At 42.8% G+C, this 24,440-nt stretch overlaps 2 protein-coding genes across 2 annotated transcripts in view; one reads left to right on the top strand and one right to left on the bottom strand.

Moving 5' to 3' along the window:
* The window catches only part of LOC132886192 (V-type proton ATPase subunit F-like), a 59,509-nt gene that overhangs the window by 20,636 nt on the left and 14,433 nt on the right, over positions 1-24,440 (top strand). The window lies entirely within an intron of this gene.
* Positions 1,972-23,888, bottom strand: fam234a (family with sequence similarity 234 member A). The gene is made up of 12 exons (XM_060922753.1): positions 23,793-23,888; positions 20,145-20,394; positions 17,299-17,409; positions 15,868-16,050; positions 15,643-15,764; positions 15,194-15,329; positions 13,456-13,585; positions 11,580-11,729; positions 11,409-11,490; positions 10,679-10,834; positions 4,300-4,402; positions 1,972-4,205 (listed from the first exon to the last, which is right to left on the bottom strand). Exons 2-12 carry the CDS (start codon positions 20,392-20,394, stop codon positions 3,952-3,954), a joined length of 1,677 nt encoding a protein of 558 aa, XP_060778736.1. The 5' UTR covers positions 23,793-23,888; the 3' UTR covers positions 1,972-3,951.

Below are 24,440 nucleotides of genomic sequence, written 5' to 3'. Positions count from 1 at the left end.
ATTTGCTTCAGAATGTGATTGTCTCAGTTCATCTGATTATTTAATGAGCCTTTTACATTTTATCAGTGAAAATGCATGCATGTACATGTATGTTGCATAAGTTATAGCACCCATCCTGTTTTAATGAGAGTCAACCCACAATCAGTGAAGTCAAATCAGTCTTAGTTGAGCGAGTCGGTAACGGGATTTCTTACTTTCTCCATAATTTTTTATTGATATGACTTTGGTCTATAGCTGTAAAAGGCCTCGGCCTTAAAACCGATCTCTAAAGTTGACCTGGGTGTAACACACACACAGAGAAAAATTTCAGGTACTTTTGTTTTTAAATCACAGACCTTATTATTTTCACAAAACACAATTTTTCCCATAAACTTTTTCCCTCAGGACCAAAACACATCAAAATTGCCAATAAGTCACATACAAAATGACATGTTCTGCTTGTTAATGCTGTCGTCATTAGCCATTTCTGGGAACAAACGCCCCTTCAGTCTTGCTAACGTGGAGACTTTATCGCTGGTATTGGCGATTATTTTATACCCCTTGAGCGACTTTAAATCCCTTTAATGAATTTTTTTTAAAAGCTGAGTGACAAATCTATCACCTTTTTCAGCACACATTACCGAGTGTCTTGAAGCCGATACGGTTCTCCAGCTCACATCATCACTGGCGTTATACGAGTTTAGAAAGCAGGTTCACGCGACACTCAGTGGAACACCGGACATGCCCTTGTGGCCAGTCACTGCTGTGGTCCCTCCCACAAACCGTCACTGCTAACTGTGGTCCCTCCCACAAACAGTTACTGATACCCACTGTTTGTCCCACCCTATTGCCTTTTTGTTCTTTCTTTATAAAGATATTACATTTTATACTAAAAAAAAGTGAGTAAATATTTTCCTTCCTAGCAATTATATAGTTTGTTGGACTCAGATCTATTCAAACAATGAGTTACACAGCACTGCTGCATGTCGAAAAGACGAGGCTTGGCCCCAGAAATACAGCCATTACGTCATGATTTAACAGGTGGATTAACGAGAAGTTCAGTGGCTGTTACATAAAGCATCTGACGTTAGCAGATTAGCAGCTCACGAGTGATAAATTCAAATCATTTACAGTATAACTAGCTAGGAGATAACAGGGGCTGCAATAGCTGCATACATTCAGGAGTACAACTTTTTAAACCAAGTTTTCACCTGAAGTGCAATACCAATCAAAAGTTTGTACACCCCTACTCTACTCATTGACTGGTGTTTCTGTATTGCGACCATTTTCTACATTGTAGAACAAAACTGAAGACAAACTGAGGTAACATCTGGAACATATGGAATTATATGGTAAACAAAAGTAAAAAAAAATTGATGTTTTTTATTCTTCATTGTATCCTTTGATGACACTTTGTACATTACTGTCACTCTTAACCAGCTTCATGAGGGAGGCACCTGGAACGCTGTTCGATTAACAGGTGCGTCTCGTCAAAAGGTCATTAGCCTTGTTAAGGAGCTTGAGATCAAACAGAATACAATACAGTAAAATCACACTATTCAACATCACAACTGTAGTAATCCATATTACATCAAGAACCGAACAATTCAGTAAAGAGAAACATCCATCATTACTTTAAGACATGAAGTGACTTAATTAATAAAAATAAAGGAAAAACACTGAACTAGAAGGCGTGTCCAGACTTTTATCTGGTTCTGTACATGACCATGTTTTGTTTTTCCCCCTGCAGTCATGTCCTCCTTCCTGAGCAGATGTGGACTGACTGCAGAAAATTCAGAAAATGAAAAAGGGGGGGGGAAGCCAGACTATTTTCCGTTTTTGTTTTCTTACTACTTTATTTTGTTTTACAAAAGGAGAAAACAAATAGGTCCTTTTTAAAGAAAATACAAAAATCAACAAAACGTACTCACTGTGTGTTTATAGTGTATAGTGAATTAACACCCAGTCTGTTAAAAATAAAAAGCGAGATCATTTAAATTTGTTCGTGTCTTTATTAAATCATTTACATTCTTTAAATCAATCAGTTTCCAGCTTTCAGAAATTCAGCACGAGATCCAGAGCAGAGCTTTAAAATGTACCTGATCTACAGGTTTACAGCAACGACCTCTAATAACCCCAACCGCCAATAAAACCCACACAGCAGTACAGAACAGGTTCATCAGCTCCTCAACATGCTCCTGTTCACACAGCAGCGATTAAACACACAGGAAGAAAAAGAAACTTTTTTTTTTTAATGAAAAAAGAAAAAAAAAAAAAAAAAAAAACACACCCTGACTTATTTTAGCGACTTTGAAAATATAATCTGACCTTTTCAGAATGATTGTTTTTTTTCCTTTAAACAGCAGCATTAAAATGATGAAATCTGATGTGCATTAGATTAGGCAGTGTTCGTGTAAAGAAATAACGAATTTAAAATCTGAACGAATTAAGCCACAATTTTTTTTTTTAACCTCCAGAAGCTTGAACTGTGCAACACTCCACAGAGCGCCGGTGACTTCCTGTTGGACTGTTAAAACATCCAGCACGCTAAAGACAGACTGCTCCTGAAGTCCAATCACACCAACCCTCAGTCGAGCTGAGAGTTAGGACGTCGTTTAAGGGAACTCGATCAAGGGGAAAGTAAAGGGGTGGAGACAGCATTTTATTCACTTTAAATACTGTGAATTTTAACTTTTACAGGAAGGGGGATGAGGGGGCTGTAAGGCACAGTGTGCGCGTTATACATGATCAGAGCAGCGATAATAAATCACAGCACACGACAACTTTGGGTTCAAACCAGCAGCTTTGGTTCATTATGCCCCACACACACACGGTGTATCTACACTACAATTTATTAATCCAGGACGTATCCGGTGTTGGTGTGGGACAGTTGGTTTCCTTCCTTAGTCCTGCACTGGAGGCAACATTAACACTAATGCAGCAAACAATCTCCAGTTTAGCACCTAACTCATCACACACTTCCTTTCAAGGACATCATTCATCAACGTCGATCTGTCCAGCAGGAGTTGTTCGAGTTCAATTAAAAAAAAAAAATTTAAATAATATGATAAAAGATAAAGGAGTGTCTGAATAAATAATCTTCCTCCTCTAATAAACGAGGGTTTACACCTGATTCCGTGTGTAACGGAGCATCTACACCTTACAGGTGGCCTGTTCCCTGATAAAGTGCTTCTGTCTCTATTAATTTTTTTTTTAAATATTAATACAGAGGCCCTTATTTGTCTGTCCTGTTACATTTATGTTTCAACATTTATTCATTGACTGTAAACGTCTCGATTGTCTTCGTTTTTATCTTCGCAGCTGAAGGTCGTGTCTCATTTACACAGTGTTTCTAAAAGGCACTGAGCACAGTCTAGAGGAAGGCTGCTTCAGTGAAATGGGATAAGAGCGTTCCCATCGGTGCATAGATTACAGCATAGTGACTAGGGATTAGGGAGCACACTTCAGGGCTAATACACTGGCCAGACCGAGTGCACTAGAACCACAGAGGAGGAGCAGCTGTGGTTTATGGTGCAAAACCAGTCTGTTGTAGTGAACTAGGACAGGATTAGGGTTCTAAATCCAGGAGTACCAGAGTAAGACACACAGATTACAGCATAGCAAGTAGTAGTGTTTAAGGAGGTGTGTGTGTGTGTGTGTGTGTGTGTGTGTGTGTGAAAAAGAAATTATTCTAAAAAGTCTGAGTACATGACTGAGAGCCGTTTCTCTCACCCAGCACTAATCCCATCACTAACCATTCACACCAATCTCAACATACTCCGCCCTTCTCACTCATCCCCCATACAAATATCCATGAAGTACTAATCCCGCTCAGCTCACACCCCGCTCATTTGCCCACTAACCCCCCACATGATTACCTTCCCACTAATCCCAGCACTGACCCTCCCACAGCGATCCCTGAACAGATGAAATCAAATCAGTAGTACACACAGACTTCTGAGAGTTTAAACCTCACTGAGCTTGATCGCTGAACCTCAGCCTGTAGAACGTCTCCTTCACAGACTCCTCCTCCACGGAAGCATCTGCTTCCAGTCTGCCAGCTGCACCCACTCTCAGCACACTGCTCTCAGATACGTCTCCTTTGATCTTCCGCTTGGTCAGGATGACCGACTTGGCCTCATCGAGCACCACCCCCCTGTTCAGAGCTCCGTCTTCTCCAGTCAGGACGAAGTAAGAGGCATGACGGCCTCGTTCCAACAGAAGTGCTACACACACACACACACACACACACACAATCTGTTGTCTTCTGAATTTAAATCAGTCCCTGTGTGCATACGTGTGTGCGCGCTATATACGTACCTTTAAAGGCAATTATGTGTTGGGCAGGGTTTCTCCTCTCCAGCAAGAAATCAGACTTGAGTGGGTAGAGCAGATATGAAGAGCGTTCCTCTACCTCCAAGCTCTACACACACACACACACACACACACACACACACTCAAGGTCAGTTGTGACACTCCGATAAAAACAGAGGTGGTGGACTCTGCCTTTACATACACAATAACTGGTGCTCCAACACCATCATCGTAGGAAGGCATTGTTCTCCCAATCTGGAGTTCCTGATGATCAAGTGCAGGCCTTTCTACCTTCCAAGAGAGTTTACTACTGTAATCATCACAGCTATTTACATTCCACCAGAGGCTAATGCTAGCACAGCACAAGGCTACCTGCTAAACACCAACTCCCAACTAGATACCAACCCTGAAGGCCAATTTATGCTGACAACCCAGTCCTTGCAGATGGCGTCTGCGAAGCCCCCCCCCTTCGCAGACTCTCTGTGCACACCTCCCAAAATTTGTGACCACCGCAGACAGCGTCGCAGACAAGAGGGCTCGGATTGGTCCACTCTACATCCGCTGTACTACTCTACTTCCGCTTCCCTACTTTCCCGGTTTGGTTTGTTTTCACGACCGGCATTTTTAAAAACACGAGCGAAGATGGAGCAGCACGAAGAGCGGTCGATTGAGGAAGTACGTACATCTATACGACTCCAGTTCTAGTCATTATAAGTAACCGGAGGATAAACACTCCACTAACCACACCCACCAACTACTCCCAGCGATTTCATGCCCCCTTGCGTTGTGGCGGTGAATAACATCGCGCACGCCTATTACTCCCCGCTCAACAATAAATTACAACTGTCTGCGAAAAGCTATCTGCGAAAGCCTTGTCGCAAGAGCATGCAGAGCCCCTGAGACTGTACACATCATAGCCAGGGACTTCAACCACGCGGATTTAAAAGCAGTTCTCCTGAAATTCCATCAACACAGCAGGTGTGCAACCGGGGGAACAAAACACACAACACCACAACCCACTTTGGACAAAGCCTACTCAAACATCAAGAATGGCTAGAAGACCACACCACTACTGCCCCTTTTCCACCAAAGCAGTTCCAGGGCTGGTTCGGGGCCAGTGCTTAGTTTGGAACCAGGTTTTCTGTTTCCACTGACAAAGAACTGGCTCTGGGGCCAGAAAAACCGGTTCCAGGCTAGCACCAACTCTCTGCTGGGCCAGAGGAAAGAACCGCTTACGTCAGCGAGGGGCGGAGTTCTTAAGACCGACAACAATAAGACCGCGAAAGATCACCATTTTTAAGCGACAAGAAGCAGCAGCTGTACAAACGCGAAGTCATCCATTATTATTATTGTAGTTGTTATTGCTGCTTCTTCCGCGTTGTTTTTGCTTCAATATTCGCACCAAGGTTTATGCAAACGTAGCGACATAACTGACGTATACAGCGACGTAATGATGTATACAACGACGTAACTGACGTATTGAGGTATTTCACCTGACGTCACAGGGTCACGTGACGCCCCGGTGTCCACCATTTTGGACGGCAAGCTAGCTAATGTCAACAACAGTAGCTAGTATGTTACTGTAGCAATGTTTACGTTCAGTCATTTGGATGACTGTTAAAACCTTTCAGTCTCAAGTTTTTCCTTTACTGGATTTACTAGTTTACTGAGTGCGCGCGCGATGGCTCCCGGCTCGGCCGGCGGGCGGGCGAGCGCGCGATGGCTCCCGGCTCGGCCGGCGGGCGCGCTCAGTAAACTAGTAAATCCAGTAAAGGAAAAACTTGAGACTGAAAGGTTTTAACAGTCATCCAAATGACTGAACGTAAACATTGCTACAGTAACATACTAGCTATGATGTTGTTGACATTAGCTAGTTGCTAATACACTGCTACAACTACACCGACCCTAATAATACAGTTCTTGGTCATTGCCTGGTAACGGCAAATTTATAACGGGCCATGTCTCAACACACTAAGAAGTTATTTCAATGACATTTAATAACATTTTGTTTATCCTGAGGACCGAAAGTAAATGAAAATGTGAACAAACCTTAGCTGTAATAAGATGGCGACCACCGGCTCCAGGGACGACCCGCTGATGTAGGCATGTTACCCAGCCTGACACAAAATATTTGTAGGCATCCAAACTCTTATACGCTTTCAGATCAATACCTGTGTATGGCGATGGGTTTTTAACGACATAGGTATACAGATCATGTGGGCCGAAGTCAGGTAAAGACGAGGGCTTCGTGTACTTCCGTACGTCAGTGAACAATCCTGGTGGAAGCAGGTAAACATCGTTCTCTAAGCCTGCTAACCTCAATTTTTGCAAATACCTCTCCCTCTGCTCGCCCTGTAAATGCCCTACGTCGCTGGATAGTGAAGGTGTTTTCTGCATCTCGCTCCTTTTTCTTTTATGTTTTTCGTTTGTCGCCTTCCTCGCATTCAAACTGATTCAAGCCAAAGTCCACTACATGTCCAAAATGGCGGTCGTGTTTACGAAGGTCACGTGACTGAAAAGGGTCTATACAGCACAGCCAGAGCCAACCTCAAGAGAGCCATCAAAAGGTGCTCAAGCTGAGCATGGGAAAAAGATTGAGGACCATTTTGCCTACAACAACCTGCAGAGACTATGGCAGGGGATCCAGCACATCACCAATTACACAAACAGCAATCACAGGACTGTTGAGGTGAATGCCACATTAGCAGAGGAGCTTAACTGCTTCTTCGCCCACTTTGAAGCAAGAACGGCAGAGGCAGCAGACATTACAACCACTCCAACCTACAACAGCCATGTGCTCAGTGTACAGAACCATGAAGTGAGGCGTGTGCTCAGGGCTGTCAACCCGAGGAAGGCTGCAGGACCAGATGGAGTGACAGGAAGAGTACTGAGAGAATGCGCAGACCAGCTCTCTGCAGTCGTCACGAACATCTTCAACCTGTCCCTGCCCTTAGCAAAAAGAAGTTTATTCACGTGTACTATGAGTATACTTATTTTTTACTAAAACTGAGGAAGTATACTTGAAGTTGACTTTTTATAAAGTATATTTTATATACTTAATAGTATTGTGAAGTATACTTGGCTTATACTGAAAAGTATAAACAAAAGTCTAAGACTAAGTACATTAATACTAAGACTTATACTTTAGTATACTTTTTACATTTTTCTGCCACAAAGTACTAATACTTAGTATATCTTGCTCCAAGTGCATAATAAGGTCAAGTCACTGACTCATGCTTAACATTTAATTTATATATTAATATAATATAATGCTGGAGTTTAAAACTTTACAGTATATAGTACGTGTGCTCAATTGCATTATCTTTATGTACCTTAAAATCATACACAACAACAGAAAACTTGACTTGACTTTATTGATCAAGCTAGTCCCGTTCATAAGAGTTTGGCAATGGTGTTATGTACATAGCGTCCGCTGTTTCAACAAGAGCACATTGTTTTGATCATGTAAGGCCAGACAGCATTAACAGTTTCAGTTTTTTTAACATATAGGAAAGTACTTTGTACATTGATTTGTGAATCTTTACATACAGGCCTGTCTGATCATAAAAGTACAGATTGTTTCTATCTAGTGATTTATTTTTGGTTCCAAAAGGTGTGCACTTTTCTTTTACCTTTTTTGACAAGGAAGGACTTTAGTTCTCAGTTGAAGATGCTATGTTTACATTTTTACAAGCATATGCACAAGTTTTGCTTTACCACTTTTTACAAATAAGGACTTGATCTTGGAGACCATTATGTTTACATTTTTACATGCAAATGTGCACTTTTTCCTTTCATTTTCTCCAGTAAGGAAGGACTTGATTTCATAGGTCTTTGTGTTTGAAATGTTTGAAAATATATCAAACTTGTTTTCAACATTGTTGTGTGATTTTGTAAATGAATCACATTCTTGTGTACATACAGTATGAGTAAACTTTAAGAATACTTTAAGTACATTTCCAGTATATAAATAGTAAGCTACAAGTAATATGCCAAGCAAACTTAAAGTATAACAAGTAAAATAACCAACGTTTATAACAGTATACTTAAAGTATACAATAATAAACTAAAAATAGGGACTCGAAGTATATAACTAGTACAATGGCAGTATATCGATAAGTGTACTTGTGGTATACTTTAAGCATACGAGAGGGATATACCAAGTACATTGATAGTATATAGATGAGTGTACTTGCATACTTTAACCCTTTGGTGACTGACCCCTTGAAAATGGTTCCTCCAGGAACCATGACGTTTCAGTTGTCAAGACAACGGAAAAACTAAAATACAAATAAAAGAGCATTTTGTTTTGTGCACAAGAGCATTGTGACGTATCTTTCTGTTTTTGTATTTTAGTTTTTCCGTTGTCTTGACAACTGAAATGTCATCGTTCCTGGAGGAACCATTTTCAAGGGGTCAGTCACCAAAGGGTTAAAGTGTACTTTTGCAAACTTACAATGAACTTTAAAGTATACTTTTATAAACTTGAAATGTTCCAATTTAGTCCGAAAATTATTAAAATTGTATACTTTCTAGTACACTAAAAGTACATGGTCTGTAGTATACCGTACCTGCTACACTTATACTGAAGCATACTTAATAAAATGAACTTTAAGTATACTACTTTTTGCTAAGGGTGTCCAAGGCCACCATCCCAACCTGCCTAAAAATCAGCAACGATTATTCCAGTACCAAAGAAACCAGTCATCAGTGGCCTCAATGACTACTGCCCAGTGGCACTCACCCCAATCATGAAGTGCATTGAGAAGCTGGTCCAGGAGCACATCAAAACCAATCTCCCAGCCACCTTTGACCCACACCAGTTCACTTACAGATCAAACAGGTCTACTGAGGACGCGATAACCACTGCCCTACACACTGCACTTTACCACCTCGAACAGCAGCATGAGGATGCTCTTCATAGACTATAACTCTGCATTCAATAGTCATCCCAGACAGACTGATTCCCAAACTGTCTGACCTACAGTAGGACTCTCTCAAACCATCTGCCACTGCGTCAAGGACTTCCTCACCAACCGCTCCCCGATGGTAAGATTAGGCCCCCACACCTCATCCACCCTCATACTCCGCACTGGAGCCCCACAGGGCTGTGTACAGAGTCCCCTCCTCTATGTCATTTACACCCACGACTGTACTCCCACCCACCCTACCAACACCATCAAGTTCGCGGACAACACAACTGTGGTTGGACTCATCTCAAGAGATGATGAGACAGCCTACAGGGATGACATCCAAAAACTGACAAGCTGGTGTGAAGAAAACAACCTAGCCCTGAACCCATCAAAGACAAAAGAACTCATAATAGACTCCCGAAAACACAACAAGGACTACACTCCATTGCTAATCAGCGGGGTCAGAGTGGAAAGAGTGGCCACTTTCAAGTTCCTGGGCACACACATTGCAGAGGACCTCACCTGGACCACAAACTCCACAGCAGCAGTGAAAAAGGCACAGCAGCGACTGTACTTCCTGAGGATCCTCAAGAACAACAACCTCCACGAGCAGCTGCTAGTGACCTTCTACCAGTACTCGATTGAGAGTGTGCTGACATACTGCATCGCTACGTGGTACACCAGCAGCTCTGTGGCAGACAAGAAAGCCCTTCAAAGAGTCATCAACTCTGCACAGATGATCACTGGCTGCCCACCCTAGAGCAACTCTACAGCAACCGTTGCCTCAGCAGAGCCAACATCTTAAAGGACCCTTCCCACCCTGGACACCAGCTTCAGGTCCATTGCATCACGGACAAATAGACTACAGAACAGCTTTTACCCGAGTGTCATACATGAACTGAACAAAGCCAGTCACCTACACAGATACCAGCGGTATGGACAGAAACAGGACCGAATGGTAACACAAACAGTCTACACCTCTACATGCCTACCTCTTACCTAAAAAGTACATGTTTTTACAACCACATACACCTTATTCTCTCAATCACCTATACTTATTTATATTGTTCTTGCTCAACTGCACTCTGTCAACATGGGCAAATGTGCAATTATCACACCTAATTGTGCAATACATTCACTTATTTCTGTGCAATAACCCACTGCATCATGGGTCACACCCTACATACATAGAACTACTTTTTTTAAGCAGTTCTTACATAAATGTGTTTCTTTTTTTCTTGACTAATCTGTCCATCTTGTACAGATCTGACCCCCCCTTAATACTAAGTGTTTGTTTGAATACACCGACTGGATTGCATGCTTCAATTTCACTGTACGGTGCAGTGACAAAGGAATCTTGAGGTGACAAGCACCAATCACATGAAGTAAACCGATTTAATGAAACGTTACGCACTTTTTAATCAGGTTTTGTTGGTTGGTGTGTGTGTGTGTGTGTGTGTGTGTGTACTCACTGTGTCATTGGTGTGTGTGTGGGACTGTCCCCACAGCATAAACACAGAGTAGTGGTTGTTGAGGGTGAGAATCGAAGCTGGTTGCGGATTGTTAAAGCGGAATGGCATGATCACCTCCCACAGCACACTGCCCTTCTTTCCATCTAAAATCACCACCTCACACACACATGCACAAATTAATATACAACTTCCAGAATGATCCCAACTGACTATTCCCAAGTGCCTGATCCTGATTGCCCTTGATTCTCATTACAGAGTTGCTGATCTCTACTAATCCCTTTAAAAATAAAAATACACACCGAGGCGGAGTGATCCATGCCATTAATGCCCTTGATTGACAGATCACCCAGCAAATGGACAAATCCAAACCAGTCCTGCTGACTGTGTGAAGGACCAGCCCATTATTCCCCACCAGCTCCTCTGAAGAACTTAGAACCCAGTGTTACACTGACTAGTATCAAGTGATCCCAAGTCAACCCCCTCACAAACTGACTGATCCCAAGATCCCCAGGCTGAGTGATCGATCCCGAGGTTACCGACTGAGTATCTGGTGACTGATCCAGAAGAAGTGACTGAACAATCCGACCTTGCCCAACTATGACCCTGTGTAATCACGACTGAGCCCCTTTAACCTGACTGATCCTTACTAATCCCGACACATCAGCATGGTGTTTCCTGAAGAACTGTAACTGATTTAAAGTGCTCATTCAATCTGTAGTCAGATACTCACTCTCTTGATGTTGTTTCCCTGATCTTCTTCAAGCATGATATCAGGAACTCCATCTTTGTTGAAGTGTCCAAATGATGGAGTACTGAACGAAAACACACACACACCTCTTTTGGCTCTATAATATATAGTGAAGTTATATACTGTTACAGCCTGAAGGCCGTGTGTGTGTACCTGACCAGGTTGCTTGTGTTAGTGGTCCAGGTAACGCGGAGTTTGCGTGTGTCAAAAAGCATCACAGTGGAGTCGGTCTGGAGCAGCAGTGAGGGAGAGGAGCTTGAATATGAACCTCTCACCTTCAGTACAGACTGCAAAGAGGCTGAGCTATAGACAGAGACATATTGTTATACAGTGGGGCAAAAAAGTATTTAGTCAGCCACCAATTGTGCAAGTTCTCCCACTTAAAAAGACGAGAGAGGCCTGTAATTTTCATCACAGGTACACTTCAACTATGAGAGACAGAATGGGGGGAAAGAATCCAGGAAATCACATTGTCTGATTTTTAAAGAATTTATTTGCAAATTATGGTGGAAAATAAGTATTTGGTCAATAACAAAAGTTCATCTCAGTACTTTGTTATATACCCTTTGTTGGCAATGACAGAGGTCAAACGTTTTCTGTAAGTCTTCACAAGGTTTTCACACACTGTTGCTGGTATTTTGGCCCATTCCTCCATGCAGATCTCCTCTAGAGCAGTGATGTTTTGGGGCTGTCGCTGGGCAACACGGACTTTCAACTCCCTCCAAAGATTTTCTATGGGGTTGAGATCTGGAGACTGGCTAGGCCACTCCAGGACCTTGAAATGCTTCTTACGAAGCCACTCCTTCGTTGCCCGGGCGGTGTGTTTGGGATCATTGTCATGCTGAAAGACCCAGCCACGTTTCATCTTCAATGCCCTTGCTGATGGAAGGAGGTTTTCACTCAAAATCTCACGATACATGGCCCCATTCATTCTTTCCTTTACACGGATCAGTCGTCCTGGTCCCTTTGCAGAAAAACAGCCCCAAAGCATGATGTTTCCACCCCCATGCTTCACAGTAGGTATGGTGTTCTTTGGATGCAACTCAGCATTCTTTCTCCTCCAAACACGACAAGTTGAGTTTTTACCAAAAAGTTCTATTTTGGTTTCATCTGACCATATGGCATTCTCCCAATCCTCTTCTGGATCATCCAAATGTTCTCTAGCAAACTTCAGACAGGCCTGGACATGTACTGGCTTAAGCAGGGGGACACGTCTGGCACTGCAGGATTTGAGTCCCTGGCGGCGTAGTGCGTTACTGATGGTAGCCTTTGTTACTTTGGTCCCAGCTCTCTGCAGGTCATTCACTAGGTCCCCCCGTGTGGTTCTGGGATTTTTGCTCACCATTCTTGTGATCATTTTGACCCCACGGGGTGAGATCTTGCGTGGAGCCCCAGCTCGAGGGAGATTATCAGTGGTCTTGTATGTCTTCCATTTTCTAATAATTGCTCCCACAGTTGATTTCTTCACACCAAGCTGCTTACCTATTGCAGATTCAGTCTTCCCAGCCTGGTGCAGGTCTACAATTTTGTTTCTGGTGTCCTTTGACAGCTCTTTGGTCTTGGCCATAGTGGAGTTTGGAGTGTGACTGTTTGAGGTTGTGGACAGGTGTCTTTTATACTGATAACGAGTTCAAACAGGTGCCATTAATACAGGTAACGAGTGGAGGACAGAGGAGCCTCTTAAAGAAGTTGTTACAGGTCTGTGAGAGCCAGAAATCTTGCTTGTTTGTAGGTGACCAAATACTTATTTTACCGAGGAATTTACCAATTAATTCATTAAAAATCCTACAATGTGATTTCCTGGATTCTTTCCCCCCATTCTGTCTCTCATAGTTGAAGTGTACCTATGATGAAAATTACAGGCCTCTCTCATCTTAAGTGGGAGAACTTGCACAATTGGTGGCTGACTAAATACTTTTTTGCCCCACTGTATGTTTAGACTGAGAAATACATAACTTACAGGTTTTAGTTCACATTGCAAACAAAACTGAACTTATAGTGCATGTAAGCACATCTCTATGTGTCATACTTGTATAGCGTGATGAGTCCCTTGTTATTAGCTCTTCGCTCCCAGCTTTCATCTTTCTTCAGTTTGGAGTCGAGACCAGCTTCAGCACTCTCCAACAACCTTCCCAAACTCACCGCATACAGCCCTGTGTCTGAGAGAGAGGGAGACAGATATGAGGCCCAACAGGGTGATGCAGAGAGGGAAAGAGAAACAGGAAGATGAAGAGACAGACAGACAGACAGACACATTAGGAAGGGACAGACAGACAAGGAGAGCAACAAGGTGACGTACAGAGGGAGAGAGAAAGATAGGAAGATACAGAGACAGATTGATGTTCCATCCTTTTCAGCTGTACAGGTTGTAGGATGTCCTTCCTGTACTCAGGTAAAAGTGTACTGTAAAAATAATGGACAAAGCCTCTGGGACATCACTCATAGGATTTCTCAAGAGTGGGTTTGAAGCTCAAATAAGGAGGCTACAGGTGCCGCCATCTTGGCAGCGCCCGACTCTGCCCAACTCCCAGCTAGTCCATAAATGGAGAAAGGGGCGGGGATAGTGAAGCCTAGCTGCTGGAATAGTACAGCTGGAACATGCCTACTAGCATCAAAGCTAACAAGCTAGCTATGCAAGCTAGCCAACAAGCTACTGGCCAAACTAAAAGAAGCCGCTCCATAAGAGCCAGACCATAACCACAATGGCCAGTTTACAAAAAAAAAAAAAAGTCACCGCCTCCATAAATTATCCACATAAATCAATCACCTGCAGTAAATTTGGCTTGAGTTCTGAGGTAATGCCAGCTAGCAGCTAACAAGATGACAAACCCAGCCGCCACTCAAATCAGCCCCGCCCTTAATTAAGACAAATATATGGCTCAATATAATTTAAAACTATTGAATTATATATATTAAAAAAAAAAAAAAAGACCCCCCACGTACAGTTGTCATGAAGAGGGGAACTAGCTAGAGAGACCGAAACCGTGTTTTGTACCAGGCTGTAAACATGCTTGTTTTCGCTGTAAAGATGGACCTTTTAACCTGGGGGTCTATGGGAATTGACTCGCTTTTGGAGCCTGCCTGGGGCATCACGGTGGTGTAGTGGTTAGCACTGTCACCTAACAGCAAGAAGGTCCGGGTTCGAGCCCCGTGGTCGGCGAGGGCCTTTCTGTGCGGAGTTTGCATGTTCTCCCCGTGTCCGCGTGGGTTTCCTCCGGGTGCTCCGGTTTCCCCCACAGTCCAAAGACATGCAGGTTAGGTTAACTGGTGACTCTAAATTGAGTGTAGGTGTGAATGTGAGTGTGAATGGTTGTCTGTGTCTATGTGTCAGCCCTGTGATGACCTGGCGACTTGTCCAGGGTGAGCCCCGCCTTTCACCCGTAGTCAGCTGGGATAGGATCCAGCTCGCCTGCGACCCTGTAGAACAGGATAAAGCGGCTACAGATAATGAGATGAGATGGAGCCTGCCTCATGTGGCCGTTCGAGGAACTGCAGATTTCAGCACTTCCACAGTGGCTTCAGTTTTCAGGCATGGAGGAGCCCACTTAGCTCAGGTGTATTTTTACTTTTACACTCAGTCACTTCTAAAAGATGTAAATAAATGAACAGGCTTTCCAGGAAATATTTAACCCTTTACACTGATCAAACATTTTATTCTACACGTTAAACATCAGAATCCACTATAACTTTAACAACAATAATCGATGCAGTAACTCCAGAGCCTCAGACATCTCGATGTGCACAAGAAACATGTGTGACTCGCTCACCTGTGTGGAGCAGGACGTACTGCGCTTCACTCGCTGTCATGAACCGCAGGTGAGACCTCATCTGTCCGAGAGCCACACCCTCATCATTCTCGAAGGCAGTCATATTACCCCATTTACCTGAGAATATCAGCCCCACCTGAAGGGGGGGGGGGTAAAATAAAAAACTTGCACATTGTTTTTTGTACTCCATAGCAATTCAGATCAAAAGTGTGTGGCCAATTAAAAGTGGGCAGAGCTTCAGTTCATGGTTTCAGACTGACATCTCAATCACTGCAGATAATTTAGACATTTCCACATGATGAACCATTTCAGGAACTTTAGATACCACCTTGAAGATTTTATATAAAAAAAAAAAAATAATAATATTATATATATATATATATATATATATATATATATATATATATATATATATATATATTAAAAAAAAAAAAAGTGTGCACGCGTACCACTGAAGAAGCATCAGTGGTTGAGTAACTCAGCATTGCGATGTCCTTCAGACCTGGCAGACTGATCACTGGGAGGTTACCATTAGCATCAATGGGGCGAGGGACCTGCCGCAGGATTTTACCTACACAGACACACACACCTTTCTAAATCTCACAGTAAAGTGTATCCTGTTTCTTCATTCTTAGTCCCTAGAAATATAGCCTGTGTGTGCACGTGTGTTGTACCTTTGTGCATGTCAATGCTGGTGAAATTATCAGCGTGAGCCACCACACAAAGCTTCGGTCCTTTACCTCCGACGTCCAGTCCACATTCTGCCCAATCAAATTCAGCAGCTAGAGGTCGTTCCCACAACACATGTCCATCAGTACCATCAAGAGCCAGCAGAAATAGACATGGGGACAACAGACCTGACACACACACACACACACACACCTCATTACCAGAGGTGGACAGTAACAAAATACATTTACTTGAGTACTGTACTTAAGTAGACTTTTTGAATATCTGTACTTTACTTGAGTAGGTTTTTTTTGGTAACTTATGATTAACTTCACTACATTTGAAAGGCAAATATCGTACTTTTTACTCGACTAGATTTCTATCAAGGTCCTCGTTACTATGAAGCAGCTTTGAAAGTGGATGTTTTTTTCCTTTCCTTTTCTAAAACGCGATTGGTATTTTCACAGGTGACACCGAGTGAGCCGATCAGTAATCACTAGGGGCACGTCACGTCCATAGACTATAAAATCAAGTTCAATTTCTCAGCAGTGCTCTTTGAATATAATCAGTTGATGGCAGAATGGAAGGAGGCAGCTCTTCTGGGGAATGCACACACACGGCCATACCTAGAACCCATGTTTCAGTTTTCAGAAAGAATTTAAGATTTGTTTTGTTTTAAAAGGTTTGCTTTGTTTGCCGAAAACAAACCACATCACAGCCTTCAAAAACTCGCCGTCTGACCTGCTGAAGCATATTGAGGTCTGTAAATGTTTTATTCCAAGAGAAATCTTGCAATGAAGTTGTCTGTGCTTTTAGAGCTAGCGATAATGTTGCAGTAGCTATACAGTCTGGTTAGTCACATGACTTTCTATGGATTTGCCCACCAAGTTGCCATAGCCTTGTCCACGGCTAACGTTAACACATAGCTAGTTAACTTGGACACTGCGAGTTAGTATGTAAAAACAGAGTTACACCAACATAACATTAACTTTAGCATAAGCTTGCCAAATAAACAAACAATGTAGAAATCTCTTTTCTAGTAGCATCAGCTACCCAATATGATTGAGTTTGAAAAAGAGTTTGCTAGCAGGTCAGGTGGAGCTTCAGCTCTACAGGTTCTACAAACTAGTCAGAAAATCCAGTTGGTTGCTTCAGAGGCATTAAGTTTTGAAAGCATTGTGGGAATAATACAACAAAGCGTTGACAGAAAATTTACTATTAATACTTCTGTTTAAAAGCAAGTACTTCAGTACTTTAACTTAAGCAAAAATGTGACTGTACAACTTTCACTTGTACTGGAGTAACATTTAACCAGTGGGATCTGTACTCTGACTTAAGTAATAAACTTGGGTACTTTGTCCACCTCTGCTCATTACACAGTATACAGTGGTAATGACTGGCGATTTGAACAGTAAGGAGCAGAAAGAGAGAGAGACCTTCCCCAGTGCAGGTGTGGTTCATGACACCCTCTGAGCTCTTAAAGATGAGGAACACGTCCAGCACTTTGTCTTCACTTGCATCACCAATGGCCAGGAAATTATAGGTCACTGAAACACACATGCACAGAGAGAGTGACTCCTCTCTAACAGAACATAAATCATGTGAGACAGATTAAAGCACATAGCACAGAGACAGCATTGGTTAAAGTAGTAAATGACCTACTATTGGTGTCTGATCAGGGCTGTGTCTCCCTGCTTGTATTGCTTGATCTTCGTGCAGCCTTTTATACCATTGATCATTCCATTCTTTTGGACAGACTATAAAATGTTGTGGGAGTTAAGGGAATGGTCCTCTCCTGGCTCAGGTCTTATTTAACCGATCACTATCAGTTTGTTGATGTAAATTGTGATTTTTCTAGACATACTGAGGTAAAGTTTGGTGTTCCACAAGGTTCTGTCTTGGGTCCACTGCTTTTTTCTTATATGTTACCTCTGGGTGATATTATTCGTAAGCATGGTATTAGTTTCCACTGTTATGCTGATGACACACAGTTGTATGTTTCTGCAAAACCTGATGAGAGACACCAGCTTAATAAAACAGGAAACGTGTAAAGGACATCAGACACCGGATGCTTATTAACTTCCTTCTGCTTAACTCTGACAAGACTGTAGTACTTGTACTCGGACCACATGCAGCTAGAAGTAAGTTTTCTGATTCCACAGTGACTCTGGATGGCCTTTCTGTTTCTTCACGTGCAGCAGTAAAAGACCTCAGAGTGATTATTGACCCCAGTCTTTCATTTAAAAAAAACATATTGATAACATCATCCAGATAGCTTTCTTTCATCTCAGAAATATTGCTAAGATAAGAAATTTAATGTCACTACATGACGCAGAAAAACTAGTTCATGCTTTCGTTACCTCCAGGTTGGATTATTGTAATGCCTTACTGTCTGGATGTTCCAGTAGGAGCATAAACAAGCTCCAGTTAGTTCAAAATGCAGCAGCAAGAGTCCTTACTAGAACTAGAAAATATGACCCCATCACCCCTGTCTTATCCACACTGCATTGGCTCCCAATCAAATTTCATATTGATTATAAAGTACTACTATTGACCTTTAAAGCACTGAATGGTCTCGCACCACAGTACCTGAGTGAACTTCTGCTCCTCTATGACCCGCCACGCCTACTTAGATCAAAAGGTGCAGGCTATCTGCTGGTACCTCGTATAGTGAAGGCTACATCAGGGAGCGGAGCCTTTTCTTACAAAGCCCCACAGTTATGGAACAGCCTTCCAAGTAGTGTTCGGGAATCAGACACAGTCTCAGCGTGCAAGTCTCAGCTGAAAACATCTGTTTAGTCAAGCCTTGTGTTAATGGGGTTTATGAGGTAAAGGTGTAGATCTGGAAGATCCTCAGAGAGAGTGTTTTGGTAAACTGGGATGTATGGATGCTGTCAGTCCCCCAGTCGCTTGCTCACCCAGGTTTATTGACAGTGTAGTGGCTGCTGCTTTGTGTCCCGGGGCCCCTCATGCCTGTGTTACCTTCTGGCTCTCCCCTTTTAGTTTTGTGGTCATAGGTGTCCCTCCCTGCCTCTCCCTCTGTCAAGTTACACATCAGTCCAGAGACACCAGTGATGCTGGCCTCTCCTGCTCTTTGGACCTGTCTGATCCATCCTGATGCCCTACTTCTGGCTGGAGCCTCATCACATCACTTCTGTGGAGGACAGCCCCATATGGACAGTCGAACGTTGCACTTCGACGTTGCTCTGGATACTTACAGTTTTGCTACGATGGTTTAGGACTACAAATCACCATGATAACTTTAGGTCTGCAGTTGTCATGAACAGTTTTACACTCAACTCTCCATCAATGAACAGTTTATAACTTCAACAAAAACTTCATGTTAAACTATAATGAAGTTCCTGCTTACACAGACTTTGTGACTCTATAGGACAGTTATAGAAGCAAGTTATTTCTAAATCATAGGTTCCTTTTTGAGTTTGGTTCCTCTCAAGCTTTCTTCCTCATGTCACCTGAGGGAGTTTTTTCCTTGCTACCATCACCCCAGGCTTGACCATCAGGGATAAATATATTTATTAGGGATAAAATTGGCTCAGGGCGGCATGGTGGTGTAGTGGTTAGTGCTGTCGCCTCACAGCAAGAAGGTCCGGGTTTGAGCCCCGTGGCCGGCGAGGGCCTTTCTGTGTGGAGTTTGCATGTTCTCCCCGTGTGGGTTTCCTCCGGGTGCTCCGGTTTCCCCCACAGTCCAAAGACATGCAGGTTAGGTTAACTGGTGACTCTAAATTGAGCGTAGGTGTGAATGTGAGTGTGAATGGTTGTCTGTGTCTATGTGTCAGCCCTGTGATGACCTGGCGACTTGTCCAGGGTGAACCCCGCCTTTCGCCCGTAGTCAGCTGGGATAGGCTCCAGCTCGCCTGCGACCCTGTAGAACAGGATAAAGCGGCTACAGATAATGAGATGAAATGAAAATTGGCTCATATGTTTAAAATCGTTAATTTTCTGTAAAGCTGCTTTGCGACAATGTCTGTTGTTAAAAGTGCTACACAAATAAACTGACTTGACTTAAAGCAGCAGTTTGTAATATTTAAAAAAAAAAAAAAAAAAAAAAAAAGTGTTTTTATAAATCTGCAGTAAACCCAAGACTTTTTTTTCAGCTTAATGTATCATTTATGCATCTGCCAAGTTCTGCTGTTCATTTCAGACCTCTTATTAAATCTAAAAATTTTCTGGCCCAGAAATGAGCTCCAACCAGAGGTGGGCACTTAGTCACTTGGAATTCAGATTATTATTTTGTGTGTGCGCGCATGTGCATGTGTTTTACCTGCAGCAGGTATTGTCAGATTCCAGGCAGACAAGTACTGTGGTCTGACAGGACACGGCAGGATGAAGGAGAAGGCGAACACCACGGTCAGACAGAGGAACATTGAGAACAGGAACACTGCCGTGCGACACCCTGACAGCTTAGTCACGCCCATTTTGCCTGTACAGCCCTGTCCATTGGGCCCATCTGTTTCTTCCGGTTGGCCTTTCAGAGGCTCCACCTCCATCGTATGGTCCGCTGAGTTTGACATCTCCGAGTGAGAGAGAGAGAGAGAACAGCCAATGGAAACACAGTTCAGTCACATGATCAACAGCTCACTGCTGCGATTATACACTCAGTTACTCTCAAACACTGTAGGGAGCGAGAGGCAGGGCTCTGCAGTGCGCACATTTCACTCGCATTTGCGAGCGAATTTTTCGGCATGCGAACGACGAAGAAAAAAAAAAAAAACGTGCATTCGTGCGAGGGCTTCTTGCGGCCGACAATTTAGGAAAGCACTGAGCACAGACGCGACGAGTTTAACATTCTAAAATGTATCAAACGTTAAACTGCAAAGTATGCAAATCCAGCGCTGGATAGCCGACCTAATATAGTGTAACGAGTAACGGCCTGTATTGTTGTAAGTGTGGGTGTTCAGTGCTGTGTATGTGCGTGCGTGTTCTGCCTGCGCCTTGCTCCCTGTTTGTAGTTGCGTGCATTGCCTCTGTCTTGCACTGCGGTGGTTCCCACGGTAGCTGGGGGAGTGAAAAAGTTACTTTTTTTTGCCGTTCTGCCATGCTAGTGCGTTTTACCAGGACATGAGATTTCAGTATTTTTATTCTTCTCGGTCTGTAGCTTGAATAAGTTTAGGCTACTGAATAACACTTTCAGTTAAAGTTGAGTCTGGTGCTTTTGTGCTGATGCTACAATAGCCTACTATCACAATAAATATCCCCTGTAACATTCCCCGTTTTCTACTCATCTTTCTGTGATTGCCCCTCTTTCCCACGGTTGTATGTTGTGGGTGTGGCATTAGGTGGGAAAAGTGCTTTTTAGGGATTCATCAGATCATTCAACTGAGAGATAACTGAGAGCTGGTTCGGACCGAGCTGAGAAATATATTCGCCATGCAGAGAATAACGGCGTTTTTTAAAAGCAATGATGGTGAAAACAAGAATAAAAGAACGGACAAGGAAGAAAGTGTAGTGAAGAAAGCTAGAATGACGGGAGAAGGTGCGGGAAAATTATATAATGAGATGGAAAGCACACACCCCAGTGCAAACATTTAGATGGGAACATACAACACAGCAGAAAAACAAATAATATACAGTATATACAAATGGTGCATGTCACAACACAGCAGAAAAACAAAGAATATATACACAACTGGGCGTGTTGAGGTGCAGATGTTAATTGCACATTAGTTATAGAAACTCAGTTCAGCTACAAAACTCAGGATATTGCACTGTATTTGGTATTGTATTGGGTATGGATGTAAAAGTGTAGAAATATAAATATAAAATATACAAAAGCTATAAAAACTAAAAAGTTGCTCTGTGAGGTTGCACTGTAATAAATATTGCACTGTATCAGGTAAGTGTGAGAATATTGTCCTTTTAGGTCCTTGTTGGTGCACTGTTGCACCTGCCAGAAGTGGCATCAGTCAGTGCGTGTAATTAGCCTTTTTCACATTACGTCACTTGCAGAAGAACCTCACATCCGTTTTCAGCCTTTTGAATGGAAGAAGAGGCGGCATGCTAATCTGCTGGCTAACAAGCAGCAACCATAGAAAGTCAGTAAACTTCCTTTCCAAAACAAGGCAGATAGGTGACTGGAATGGTCGCTAACAATACGTCATGATAAACAACAATGTGCAATATTATTATCAGTCTTATCTGTGAATGACACAGTTTTGTTAACATATGTTGCCGCCGTATACCTCTTCTTCCATTCAAAAGGCTGAAAATGGATACGAGTTCCCCTGCAAGTGACGTAATGTGAAAAAGGCTAATTGTTCAAGGTGGTTATGGCCTGTGGGGAAAAAACTGTTTTTGAGTCTGTTGGTCCTTGCTTTGAGGCACCTGTAACGCCTGCCTGAGGGCAGCAAGTCAAAGAACTCAGAGCCAGGGTGGGAGCTGTCCTTGATGATGTTGTTAGCTCTGCTGAGCTCTGCTCTCTGTTTAGCTGCTGTTTGTTCATTCATTCAGTTGTTCGTTATTCATTTGTTTGTTCATTCATTCTCAATTGAATTTTGCGTTTTATGCATTGGTGTGTCTAAGGTTTGCGCTGCAATAAACCTTTAAAATGAAAACCTACTTGTGCCCCATTTTTTTCCCTGTGCTCCTAAAACTTTTAACTTAGGAGCACGTGTGCTCCTGAAAAAAAAAAAAAAAAGTTATGACGCTTTTCCACTACAAACGCGGCTGAGTCGGGCTGAGCCGAGCCGTGCCGTGCCGAGTCGAGCTGAGCGGGGCTGTTGGAGTTGCATTTCGACTACAACCGCGCTGAACCGTGCTGGCTGGAAGTGGGTGGACACATTGGGTGGAGTTAGCGAAAGTGGGTGGACGTCACGTTATGTCGTTAAGCAGCGCAAACAGTGACATCAGTGAGCTTTTAAGCGGTAGTCTCACGACCCGAATAGTAAACAATAAACATGGAGTTGTTAGAGTTGCTGGTCTTGGTGCTGTGGCTTGTTGTCACCGACAACGCGGACAGATACTGGCAAGAGCGTATAGATGAGGCGAGGCGCATAAGGCTTCAGAGATTCTCGTAATTCGTAATTATTCTCCTTCCGGGTTTACGGTGTTTACAGATCCCAGCGTGCTCGCGGGGCGTGTGTGGGCATGTGAGGACACTCCTCCTCACCAATCAGTGCACAGGGGAGTGTCTGCTCACGCCCCCAGCCTCATTCGGCTCGCTTTGGCTCGCTTCAGCCCCACTCCAAAACCGTGCGAGTTTTAGGGGCTAAGCAGGGCTGAAGCGAGCTGAGTCGTGCTGGTTTTTGGTAGTCGAAACGCAAGCCGTGTCGGGCTGAAGTGAGCTGAAAAAGGGTAGTGGAAAAGGGCCATTAGTGTAGAGCCCTGGAGAGAGGGATAGAAATTTTATTGCAAACAATCAACAAACAAAACACACCTCTTAAGCAAGTATTTAAATATGTACTGCAGCGCCCTCTACTGGAACACAACACATTTACTGATATAAACTACTTGTTAAAATAAAACTAAACTGAACACAAAGTACAAGAGACCACAGAAATCTGAGCTGATGTTTAACTTGTCAACTATAGCCTGCTAACTAACACACACACACACACACACACACACACACACACACTTTACTGATTAATTTAATTTCAATGAATAAAATAACCTCAGTACAGGGACTGAACACAGGAAAACACTCTCTCTCTCTCTCTCTCTCTCTCTCTCTCGTTTCTTATTTTTGTTAATCAAAGTTGTATATTTAGTAATTTGAGTTATTAGACAGATAGATTAAGTCTCTCTCTCACACACACACCTCTTAATAAAAGCAGAACCTTCTACACACACACACACCTCTGAGCACCAGATCAGCAGTTTAACTGAAACCTATGTGAACACACACACACTTTAACTAACTTCACCGCTCTTTTTCTCTCTAAACACCACTTTAAGAAGGGATAATACTCACTTTTTAATGTTTTTATCTCGTCACAGTGAGAAACTCAGCCGCTCATCTCTGAAAGTATCAAAACACACTGCTGTTTCACAACCGCTTTCAGAAGTGTCGACTCTTTAAACCGACTCTTTTAAATCAGCGCTGGGAGTCGACTCGCGTTTCTGAACAGCCGTTGATTTTTTAAATTATTATTATTAATTATCATAAGTTTTAAACCCAACGCAATTTCGAAGTACAATGCTAAGAGCAACGAAATTTCACGACACAATTTCACAACGATCTATAGGCAGAGATAAAAACAACAGCAATGAATCGTTCGGGAGTTGAAAGAATCGGCTCTCAGTGTTCATCTGAGCTGAATGACTCACTGAAAAGATTCAGAATTCCCAAAGCCACAAAGCTGAGGACGGTGTCCGGTACAGGACAAATCAAACGCGTTTCGTATTTCAGCACAGCTCCAATGATCAGATTGTGATTTACACTGTTTTATACTCAAAGTGTTTGTGTGTATTTTATGTTTTTAGACTTCATTCTGTTCTAAAATATCTGATGCTTTTGATGATTCAGTGTTTTATAAGTTATGTCCTTCCACTCATACTGCACGCAGCACCAGTCACTTTCCACCAGTTCTGTTCAGAATCAGAACCGAGTTTATTGCTC

The sequence above is a fragment of the Neoarius graeffei genome, chromosome 5 (assembly GCF_027579695.1).
Source record: "Neoarius graeffei isolate fNeoGra1 chromosome 5, fNeoGra1.pri, whole genome shotgun sequence".
NCBI lineage: Eukaryota > Metazoa > Chordata > Actinopteri > Siluriformes > Ariidae > Neoarius > Neoarius graeffei.
The sequence above is the reverse complement of the archived record's forward strand: the minus strand, read 5'-3'. Positions and strand labels throughout refer to the sequence as shown.